At 36.8% G+C, this 12,815-nt stretch overlaps 1 protein-coding gene across 1 annotated transcript in view; it reads right to left on the bottom strand.

The window, feature by feature from the left end:
* LOC138711919 (cytochrome P450 6j1-like) overlaps positions 1-9,429 on the bottom strand; it is a 67,773-nt gene extending 58,344 nt beyond the window's left edge. The window contains exon 1 of the mRNA XM_069843220.1: positions 8,816-9,429. Coding sequence (XP_069699321.1) covers positions 8,816-9,338 — 523 coding nt within the window. The 5' untranslated portion in view covers positions 9,339-9,429. The remainder of the gene's footprint in view (positions 1-8,815) is intronic.
* Between the last annotated feature and the right edge of the window lie 3,386 nt (positions 9,430-12,815).

Below are 12,815 nucleotides of genomic sequence, written 5' to 3'. Positions count from 1 at the left end.
AGCGAAGTGTAGGTACAAGCCGAAAGTGAAACCAACTAACAATACAAAATTGAAAGACTGTATTTGTAAAAGCTAAGATCGAGTATCAAAATTCAGGAAACAATTCCCTAAATTATCGCTTCTCCCATGTCCAGTTCTTAAGAGATGGGGGTCATGGTTAGAAGCTTGCAATAATTATTATTACGCACATCACCTTCAATCTGTGAAGAAAGTGGTCCAGTCTTTCGATCTTGATGACGCGGCTGCGATTCAAATACGCCAGGAACTGCTAAATGATAGAATAATCAAAAAAGAAATCATGGATATTAAGTCAAATTTTTTATATTTACCGGATGCCATTATTCGATTAGTACAGTCAGGAGTAGAACTAGTTGAGCAAATAAATATTATGAGTACTATTGTAAATAAACTGAGTGCAGTAGAAGGTGAAGTAGGAAAACGTGTTGGTGAAAAAATGAACAGAGTTTTGATTAAAAATGATAGGTATAGTATTTTCAGTCGGATTTCAGATGCACTAACAAACACGTGTCCCAATGATGTCATTCAACATGTGAATTTAATTGACGTATTTTGTTTCAAGTATTCTCCAATTGTCTCTGCAGATGTAGAGCGGAGTTTTTCCATGTTACAAGATTTCCTCCCTTGCAAAAGAGCAAAGTTGTGTTTAGAAAATTTGAAAATGATATTTACAATTTATTATAACAAGGCACAGCAGGAATAATTGTTTTATCACCAAAACATAGCATTAATTGAAAATACTATTTCGTTTGTCTCTACATTTTGTTCAACATTTAATGATACTCTATTAGGCTATGTTGTAAATATTGTAGTATTACATATATATATATTTTTTTTTATTACTGTAGTGTACGTTGTGTACATATTATCATATTTCATGATATTGTAAATAAAGGTTTTAATTTAGCACGCTCCTGACAGAAAAACATACATATTCAGAGTCGAGTTCCTTACAGAAGACAACTATCAGCCATTAATATTTTCCCTGACACGCGAGGACGCAGAGATTGATATTTAATTATGTATATTTGTAATGTTGTTTATTGGTGTCTTGTGCGTTGCCAAGAAAAACACATGTAGTTCAAAGTGAAATGCAGATTATGTATGTAGGCCACTATACACGTATGTCATTAGACTATTCCTTATGTTTATTCTGAAATACGTTTACAGCACGTTGCGTGTAAGTTTGTATGAAGTGAACTGTACTCGTCCATGCTCTGCGACGCAGCTCGCTTGGCAGTCACTGATCTACGAATATCTATACTACATTTCACCATTCTTTATAATACTCCAAATCCCTTTCCCTAGTAATAAGTCACCGGAAACCATAGGTTCCCTATATCAAAGCACCCAGCCGACATTCCTACAGGAAATCAAACCTGAAATAAGAATAAGCACATTACTTAGTAATAAGTCACCGGAGACCATAGGTTCCCTATATCAAAGCACCCAGCCGACATTCCTACAGGAAATCAAACCTGAAATAAGAATAAGCACATTACTTAGTAATAAGTCACCGGAGACCATAGGTTCCCTATATCAAAGCACCCAGCCAACATGCCTACAGGAAACCGAACCTGAAATAAGAATAAGCACATTACTTAGTATAAGTCACCGGAAACCATAGGTTCCCTATATCAAAACACCCAGCCAACATTCCTACAGGAAACCAAACCTGAAATAAGAATAAGCACATTACTCAGTAATAAGTCACCGGAGACCATAGGTTCCCTATATCAAAACACTTAGCCAACATTCCTAGAGGAAACCAAACCTGAAATAAGAATAAGCACATTACTTAGTAATAAGTCACCGGAGACCATAGGTTCCCTATATCAAAGCACCCTGCCAACATGGCTACAGGAAACCAAACCTGAAATAAGAATAAGCACATTACTTAGTAATAAGTCACCGGAGACCATAGGTTCCCTATATCAAAACACTTAGACAATATTCCTACAGGAAACCAAACCTGAAATAAGAATAAGCACATTACTCAGTAATAAGTCACCGGAGACCATAGGTTCCCTATATCAAAGCACCCAGCCAACATGTGTACAGGAAACCAAATTTGAAATAAGAATAAGCACATTATTAGTAATAAGTCACCGGAGACTATAGGTTCCCTATATCAAAGCACCCAGCCAACATTCCTACAGGAAACCAAACCTGAAATAAGAATAAGCACATTACTTAGTAATAAGTCACCGGAGACCATAGGCTCCCTATATCAAAGCACCCAGCCAACATTCCTACTGGAAACCAAACCTGAAATAAGAATAAGGACATTACTTAGTAATAAGTAGGGAACGGAATTTGGAGTAGTAAAAGCTAGTTTTGGCATCTATATAGTCATTTGTTTACAACCCTTTATACCAAGTCCTCCCCTCCATGACATACTCGCAGGTCTCTGCACGTCAACAACAGGTGAACGGGACAGTTGTTGCGTAAGAACGTCAACATGCAGGTTTGCAGTTCAGCGTAGCGAAGTGTAGGTACAAGCCGAAAGTGAAACCAACTAACAATACAAAATTGAAAGACTGTATTTGTAAAAGCTAAGATCGAGTATCAAAATTCAGGAAACAATTCCCTAAATTATCGCTTCTCCCATGTCCAGTTCTTAAGAGATGGGGGTCATGGTTAGAAGCTTGCAATAATTATTATTACGCACATCACCTTCAATCTGTGAAGAAAGTGGTCCAGTCTTTCGATCTTGATGACGCGGCTGCGATTCAAATACGCCAGGAACTGCTAAATGATAGAATAATCAAAAAAAGAAATCATGGATATTAAGTCAAATTTTTTATATTTACCGGATGCCATTATTCGATTAGTACAGTCAGGAGTAGAACTAGTTGAGCAAATAAATATTATGAGTACTATTGTAAATAAACTGAGTGCAGTAGAAGGTGAAGTAGGAAAACGTGTTGGTGAAAAAATGAACAGAGTTTTGATTAAAAATGATAGGTATAGTATTTTCAGTCGGATTTCAGATGCACTAACAAACACGTGTCCCAATGATGTCATTCAACATGTGAATTTAATTGACGTATTTTGTTTCAAGTATTCTCCAATTGTCTCTGCAGATGTAGAGCGGAGTTTTTCCATGTTACAAGATTTCCTCCCTTGCAAAAGAGCAAAGTTGTGTTTAGAAAATTTGAAAATGATATTTACAATTTATTATAACAAGGCACAGCAGGAATAATTGTTTTATCACCAAAACATAGCATTAATTGAAAATACTATTTCGTTTGTCTCTACATTTTGTTCAACATTTAATGATACTCTATTAGGCTATGTTGTAAATATTGTAGTATTACATATATATATATATATATATATTTTTTTTTTTATTACTGTAGTGTACGTTGTGTACATATTATCATATTTCATGATATTGTAAATAAAGGTTTTAATTTAGCACGCTCCTGACAGAAAAACATACATATTCAGAGTCGAGTTCCTTACAGAAGACAACTATCAGCCATCAATATTTTCCCTGACACGCGAGGACGCAGAGATTGATATTTAATTATGTATATTTGTAATGTTGTTTATTGGTGTCTTGTTCGTTGCCAAGAAAAACACATGTAGTTCAAAGTGAAATGCAGATTATGTATGTAGGCCACTATACACGTATGTCATTAGACTATTCCTTATGTTTATTCTGAAATACGTTTACAGCACGTTGCGTGTAAGTTTGTATGAAGTGAACTGTACTCGTCCATGCTCTGCGACGCAGCTCGCTTGGCAGTCACTGATCTACGAATATCTATACTACATTTCACCATTCTTTATAATACTCCAAATCCCTTTCCCTAGTAATAAGTCACCGGAAACCATAGGTTCCCTATATCAAAGCACCCAGCCGACATTCCTACAGGAAATCAAACCTGAAATAAGAATAAGCACATTACTTAGTAATAAGTCACCGGAGACCATAGGTTCCCTATATCAAAGCACCCAGCCGACATTCCTACAGGAAATCAAACCTGAAATAAGAATAAGCACATTACTTAGTAATAAGTCACCGGAGACCATAGGTTCCCTATATCAAAGCACCCAGCCAACATGCCTACAGGAAACCGAACCTGAAATAAGAATAAGCACATTACTTAGTATAAGTCACCGGAAACCATAGGTTCCCTATATCAAAACACCCAGCCAACATCCCTACAGGAAACCAAACCTGAAATAAGAATAAGCACATTACTCAGTAATAAGTCACCGGAGACCATAGGTTCCCTATATCAAAGCACCCAGCCAACATTCCTAGAGGAAACCAAACCTGAAATAAGAAAAAGCACATTACTCAGTAATAAGTCACCGGAGACCATAGGTTCCCTATATCAGAACACTTAGCCAACATTCTTACAGGAAACCAAACCTGAAATAAGAATAAGCACATTACTCAGTAATAAGTCACCGGAGACTGTAGGTTCCCTATAGGGTCATTCCATATCAAATCAACAAGGCGTTCAACCCGGCCGACTCAGATTTCTTTCAAAATTTGAGGGTTTGTTTTACCTGCCGAGCTAACTAAAAGTGCCGAGTTTCATATGTCCTGTGCTTTTCGTTTTCTGTCAGTGGCGTTTCAAACATGAAAAAAAATCATATTTTTGTAAGCACGCCGCTTCAATTAAAATTATGTATCTGAACAACTTCTCCAGATAAATTTACGAATATTGGGTGATACATTCTTAATATGTGATAGTTTTTATTGCTGATATTGTTTTCTGCATGTATTCAATTACACTAAAAAAACAAGGTGAAACAATTTTCATATGTTCATATTTAAAAATGCGGATCTTCTATTTTAAAGAATAAAATATATATAGTACGCCTCAGTTAGTCATATATTGAACTGATAAGTTTCAACTTGGAATCGTCATAGGTTACAAATATAAAAATTATTATGTCACTACAAGCGTAAGCTAACCGTGTAAGTCGCGATAATTATGTCCACACATTCGTTGTATTTAATTATATTTGATCGCATTCTTGAATGTCGCTATTTAATTTAACTTGTAGTACATAATTCGAATTTTTTAAATTATTACCTCAAATAAATTATTGTCACATGGATTTTGTTAAACCTGAAGTTCTGTAAGAAATGCTTACCTTTCATTGCTGAGATGAAATAGCCTGCTCATCTTTCCAGACAGGATGCTGCGTTGTTTCAGCTGCATTTTAAAACTGCTTAGCAAGTATAATACCTATCCTAAACAGCAGGACTGTATGAAAGTTGTGTTCCTGACACTGCGGTGGATTTTGCAAATCGAAGAGCAAGCATTTTTGCTCTTCAGTATAGCTTTTTTCAGTCACATAAACAGTATTAATGTTTGGGAGATGATCCCTTGTCCAGTCGTATAATTCCCTAGGTGTAGTTATTTGTTTATCGGATGGTCTCTGCAAACTAGCACAAGCCGCAAACCTTTTAAGTGTCCCACCTACAACAACGAATGCTCTTTTGCCATGCGATATGCAAAAATAATGCAATTCTGTTGGAAATCCAAAATCTTCTTCATGTAATGTGAGGTTCAGGAAATGTTTTTCTATTTTTATACTGAGCAGAGAATCCTTCGGAGAAATACATAATTTTTGTGGTGAATTACAGATGTTTGTTTTAATGACTCCATTAGATATTTTTGAAACAGATGTACAGCTGTAGTGTCATATTTCGGGCAGTGTGAAATAATTACCAGATTTTTAATAGAGACTGTATCGGATGACGATTCGTTACAATATATTACGAAAGTATGAATGGTTGTCTGCACATAAGTCCTGTGATATGATTGACTTTCATATTGGATTACGAAATAATAGTTTTCAGCGAAGTCGCATAACACAAAAAGGTGGCATGGCTGTAGAAATGATTTCATATCACGTAGAAACTTACTTTGTTCAGATGATATAAATGAGTGACTCAGTAAATCACCAAGTTTCTCCAAGAGACAGTCGAAAAATTTGTCTGTGGGTTTCATTATGGTCTCAAGCGTTGATCGGTCAGTCGTCATCCACTGCTTGTATGTCACTGATTCACTGAAGTTTTATTCGAAACATTTCTCTAAACCATCTCTTATTATGAATGGTTCAGGACATTCTGTACATTTCCTGAACAAGCAATTTATATGAGGAGGATTGCACACCATAGTAGCCAAGAAATGTTGATAAGTTGGAAGGTATAAAGAAAAATTTTCCATGTAGACCTTAAACTTTAATAAATTGCTTCCGGCATATGTTATATATTCTGATAAGGACACACACACAGACAGTATAGTTTCATTAACTCCAGTTAGAATACAATTTCTTGGTCTAAGAGCTGAAAATTTGGAGAATATTACCTTCATTTCAGGGTTAGAATTTTTAAACACTGCATATAATTCATTTCTGCTCATGTGATTTACTCCCTGATTCTTTAATCACAACAAATATTTCTTACCAGGCATCATTCTGCTTATCTCGTCAGAACAACAGAATTCTTTAACTTTACCGGCAACAGCCGCGAGCAAGGGTTTTCCAGGTTTCGGATTTGGTGAACACAAAATTCCCTTTCCCTTTGCCAGGACTTTGGCTTTCCGAATTATGTTTTCGAAAGCTGAAAGGAACTCTTTTTTATATTATTTACGCTCCAGCTTTTAGGTAGTAGTGTTAAAATGGTGATTTTCTCACTTTTACCTGAAGTTTGAAAATTTTCGTAAGATGAAGATTATATTTTTGTTGATATAGTATGCGACATTTTTACATTTTTTCTCGTATTGACAGAATTGCTGTATGGATATCGTGCACTATTGAGGGCTAAAATTTTACATAATTAATTAACTTAAGGTTCTTTACCATCCCACCAAATTTAATGAAAATCTGAGGTGGTCGGGTTGAAAAGTCCACCTTTTTGTGTTGATTTGACATGGAATGGCCCTATATCAAAGCACTCAGCCAACATTCCTACAGGAAACCAAACCTGAAATAAGAATAAGCACATTACTTATTAATAAGTCACCGGAGACCATAGGTTCCCTATATCAAAGCACCCAGCCAACATTCCTACAGGAAACCAAACCTGAAATAAGAATAAGCACATTACTTAGTAATAAGTCACCGGAGACCATAGGTTCCCTATAGCAAAACACTTAGCCAACATTCCTACAGGAAACCAAACCTGAAATAAGAATAAGCACATTACTCAGTAATAAGTCACCGGAGACCATAGGTTCCCTATATCAAAACACTTAGCCAACATTCCTACAGGAAACCAAACCTGAAATAAGGATAAGCACATTACTCAGTAATAAGTCACCGGGGACCATAGGTTCCCTATATCAAACACTCAGCCAACATCCTTACAGGAAACAAAATTTGAAATTAGAATAAGCATAATACTCAGTAATAAGTCCACGGAGACCATAGGTTCCCTATATCAAACACTCAGCCAACATCCCTGAACAACCTGTGAAAGTTTGTGGGTAGAGTTTTGGTTCACCCTGTGTAGTTATTTTCTCCGTAGATGATGGATCCATCTTTCTCTCTAAACTTTGACTGATAGAGATGATATTCTTTGCCTAAGCACACTTCGGTTTTTTTCTCCCGTCTTCTTACACTCGAATTCCCTCTTAAAATTCTTTTTAAACTAGTACTCGCCAATCAATTATGGGTGGTTTCACGTAGGAAATTGTAGGAGTAATTTTGTGCCACAGATAGAATTCATGAATCGTTCGTCGAATGGCGCAATTGTCAATGTCATCAGTATTAGTGGTGATCTTTTGCCACCGACCGTTTCCTTCCTGATGGCTTCATTGATGTTCTTTCAACTTTATTTTTGTTCAGAAAATCCTCTTCACCTTTTTTAGACATCTTGTTTGCCTCTGCTATTCTCTGTACCTAATTTTTGACTGCAGTGCTTATTTCCTCATAAGTTTGTATACATTGAGAAGTACCTCTCTCGTTCATCCCCTTTTAGTAGGCCTACTACATTTTAGTTTAAAAAGTATTGGCGACATCTCGTCTGCAGATCAATTTCTTCTAAGCAACTGAGCATACTTTTCTTTAGGGTCATTGCTCCTCCTTCGTGTACCCCAGTCCCCTTCCTTGACCCAAGTCTATACAGGACCACCACCTGAAGGGCTAGCTTGCTAACTTTCTCTTTCCTCACAAGTGCCAAAAAGATCTGCGATACTTATACCCTGTTGCTAAGGATTGAGAGATTTCCTTGGACGTCTTTCTAGTGACGTCATCTTTAAAAAAAGTTCCCCTCTTGTTCGTTTCTTCTTTAATAGTATCGAAGTTAAATCGTGTTTATAATTTACTGGTTTGGGACGTTTGCACAAGACACTATTCTCACAAATTGGAATCGAACAATATTTACCAGAATTATTCCATAATGACTTAATAATACGCGCTGCTCCATATTGTACTTGTTGGTTTACAACCTAACTCTACTGTGATAATAGACATGATCATCCGAGTACCGAGAATGGTGCGAGTACCGAGAATGTCAACCAGGGTAACGCTTGTAATTCCCCATAGAGTTTCTATGACAGTGGGGAAGTTTGTAGTTGCAGATCCTATATCATAATATAATATTATACGGTGCGGATACACAAAATATTTTCCGAACTCTTTGTTACTGTTCAGAATTTAATTACAGTGAAGTGTCTTTCTCAAAATACGTCTGTTTCTCCAAATCATCTCATTACATTCTTGCACAGTTCTTTCATGTTATTATCTCATCGGTCTCGAATGATCTATTCACTTGATACAAGTGATCAAATTAAGGAGAATAGATGGCATGGGTACTTACCACCGGCAGCCACGTTTTCTATGTATGTTCCCAGTTCCTTCATGCACTTGACTACCAGGTGTATCATCTTCTTAAGCTTGTTCGTGGTGAAAACCTGCGTGACGTTGGAGCGCATCTGACGCCACTTCTCGTTCTTAAGCATGATGACGAGGCGCGACAGCGCGGGGTCGACGTTTTCTCTGATTCCCACCATATGGTTGACGAAGTGGTGCGCGTCTTTCACCAGAACATTCTTCACCAGATCCAAATCGTTCAGGATGAGGGCCGGACGATCGAACGCAATGATGCCCACGTATGGCTTGTCTCGTTGCTTCTCGTAAATGTTCTTCAGAAATTCAGGGATGCAGAGCTTCTGAAAAAACACGTCCTTCATGTTGCCGATGAAGGGTGTGGGCTTAAGGTGTGGTATGTCGTACTTCTCCCAGAAATTGAAGTTCCGCGTGAAGTACAAGTACAAACCAGTAAAGAAGAGAGCAGCCAGAGCCACGAGGTCGGGCACTATGGATTGGAATAGAAGCCCCATGTCTCACAAGGTGCTGTATTCGTCCAGGAGTCAAGGTTTGTAATGTCACTCTTTATAAGGTCGTCGTTGTCGTTGAAATCTTGCTCCGTCCCTTCACACTTCAAAATTCAGTGTGCAAAACAATCACATATTTTTCAAGGAACTATGATGTTGCATATTCCAGTACACAAATTTATTATCTCTTAAGCTGTCTTAAGTCAGTCTACATATTTTATATCTATCTACATGCCTTGCTGAATGTTCATTTGTTAATAATATTTACTGTATTTACGATAAGGCAAATTATCACTTGGTGTTAAGGTTAATGTAATAGCCTTGAGATGATTTTGCAATGTTATGGCTGTTGCTTCTCTTCAATTTCAAGTATTCCTTACTTAGTCTCAATGTAATATTGTTATCAAACTCACTATATTTTAATATTAATCTGAGCTTCACCATTCTGTGAAATTCTTTGTCATTGCATACAATGCATAATGACAACGGTGGGCAAAATGAAACAGATCTCCGATTCACTTGAACGTTAAACAGCAGAGTGGGTTGGTCAAAGAGGGAAGGCGATACAGAGCTACAAGGAGGAATGTTCTCTGTCAGTTGTGGATTTTTTTTATTTTCCATGAATATAACACAAAGTCATATTCTTGTACGTGCAATATGTTACAAATTATTCAGTGTCTAGAACTGTTCACAGCTGTTCTCTAAATTAACTCAACTAATTATATCAATAAATTTGTTTTACATATTTGATTAGTATTTCTCATATTACGGTATTATTAATATTTTTTCATCATACACAACGAAAATTAATGTATATGTATTATTTATTTATTTAATGCAGAGTTAATTGACAAATATCATTAATCTTACAATGAACAAAAGAAAAGGAAACAGAGAATATGCAAAAACAATTGCAAGAGTACAACTGAAAAGTAAATAGTTTAGAAATTCATCATTTTATCTCTGGCCTCCCAGTATCTGTCCACAAGGTTGCTAGCTGAGAGTGATAAACAAATTTTTAATGTGATCAGCGTCTGTGACGTCCAAGATATTGCAGAGTATACAATATGGGCTTGGTAGGATACCTAGGCGATGAATTTGGCTACCTAGGTAGTCATTCCCGGTAGTAACAGGTGTTCTAGGCCATTCTGGGAGTGCGGTTAATAAAGCTTCCTTCTAAAGTTTATCTTTCATATTTATCTGATCCTCCAAATTAACTCGGAAAGCATCTCTGACTCTGTGACGGATGTTTACAGCTGCTCTAGAGTATGGATTGTGCAGGGAAAAGTTTGGACAATATGCGTTCCCTTCTTAGCCAGCGGATCTGCCATTTCTTTCTCTGCAATGCCGCAGTCAGACGGGACACTTTTTACCCAGGTTATTAAGCTCTCTGATGATCTTCCTGGTTTGTAGTACATCATTGTTGACTGGAGGTTCCAGGTAATTTGCAACTGCTGATATAGCTGCCTTAGTGTCAACTAGAATGACAACATTTATAAAGAACATAGAGCTGCAGGTGAGTTGGTTCAAGACAGTTTTTATGGTTTGAATCTCTCCATCAAATAGTGTAAAGTTTTTTCCAAGAGTCAGATACACTGAGAAGGTTCACAGTGGGCTTCAGCTACGGTGTTTCCGTTTGGGAGCCATCGGTGTAAACATGCAGTCATTGGTCTAGTGCGTATCGCAATTGGAAAATCTCAGATATAATGAGTCATAATAGACCTACCTCATCAGAATCATCTTTTTTTATTTGGCTCAATTAGCTCTAGGTAATAATTCATATGATTTAGTTCTAGCGGACTATCTAAGGGAAAAATTCAGATGTTATCCAGAATATACCGAGTTTGTGTCTTTTCGTTATCTTCTTCTGTAAAAAACTTTCCTGCGTTTTGAATTTGCGGACATGTGTGTTGCTAGGACGGTAATCAATATCAGGTAGACTTGTAAGCTTATCGTGTATTTTCAGAGCAGATTCGATAATAATTTCTGATTTTATGTCCATATTACTTGTATATAAAAGTAGGGAGTTGGTCGTAATTGATTTTACCCCACCAGTAATCATTCTCGTTTCTTGATTTTGAAGTTGCTCCAGTTTCTGAATTTGCTAGTTTAAAGCAGTTAAATTATAAGTGTTCCACAACAATATTTTATATTAGATTTTACATAAATTATATACTGAGATTTTGAGTTGATGTAGCGCAACCCCAGTTCGTGCCAGTTAATCTCATCAAAATATTAAGTCTACCACGAGCTCTTGTAGAAATATCAGCATTGTGGTCCCTCCAGGTGAGTTTAGTATCGTAAGTAACACCAAGATACTTATATTTAATGACATGTTCCAGCAGATTATGGATGGTTTTAATTCTTTATGGTAGAACGAGAAGGTATACAAGGTGGCTTGTGATGTGTTTACTGTTATAGAATTTTCTGTGCGTCGGCTGTTCAAATATTTAAAGTGCTTTGTTTAAGGGTTTTCAATGGTTTCCTTAATTTTTGGTTTAGGGGCTGAAGCCCACAACACCAGATCATCTCCATGGAGTAAGACATTTACCCCTTTGTCTTTAGTCATTGTGGGCACCAAGTTGTTTATATATAGATTGAAAAGGGCGCAACTTGTCACTGCACCTTGAGGTAGTCCAGTTTGTATTTGTTTACATTTTGAGGTAGCATCGTAAAAATGGACTTGGCAAAACCTCTGGCTAAGGAACTTTTTGTCCACTGGAACATTTTACCAGTCACTCAACATTTGATGAGTTTCAGGAGAAGAATTGATTCCATATTGTATCGTATGCCTTTTTTAAATCAACATAGATTACAGTTGTAATAAGGAATTTATCAAAATTGTCTTTGATCTGTTGAGTAAGTGTTACAACTTGTTTTATGTTAAGCGATTTTGTCTGAAGTCTGCATAGACGGGGTGCATAATGTTGTGGTTTTCAGTATACGAGTTTAGCCTGCTGATCAACATTCTTTGCATTGTTTTCGATTGATTACCCGTTAGTGAAATTAGTCGTATAATTTTCCATGTCATCAGGCGATTTTCCCGCCGTCAGGACTGGCATTACTGTTGCTTTTTCCATTGTGATAGAACTTTAGAAATATAGATGTTATTAAACAAGCATAATATTGTGTTACTTGCTTTGTGTCCCATGTTTTGTAGAAACTCTGAAAATATGTTATGAGAGCCTGGCGAATTTTTTGTTTTATTATTATTTATTGCATAGTGTGATTCAAAAAGGGTTAGTTATCGGCATATCAAATCCCTCAATGCTCTAGGATGAAAGACGCCGAACTATCCGATCTTGTTGTTTCAGGGAACGTGTTTTCTTCTGTGAGAATAGGATTACGTCGTTTTACGCAGAGGGATATACTGTGGCAAACGGACAATCATGTGAAAAAACTGGGACATCTGGGACGTTTGTCGTTAAGTTACGTGCACCGTAACTACAGTATAGTAAGTAGAGAGAGCAGGGAAGGCTAGTA

This window comes from Periplaneta americana, chromosome 13 (assembly GCF_040183065.1).
Source record: "Periplaneta americana isolate PAMFEO1 chromosome 13, P.americana_PAMFEO1_priV1, whole genome shotgun sequence".
Lineage (NCBI taxonomy): Eukaryota > Metazoa > Arthropoda > Insecta > Blattodea > Blattidae > Periplaneta > Periplaneta americana.
The sequence above is the reverse complement of the archived record's forward strand: the minus strand, read 5'-3'. Positions and strand labels throughout refer to the sequence as shown.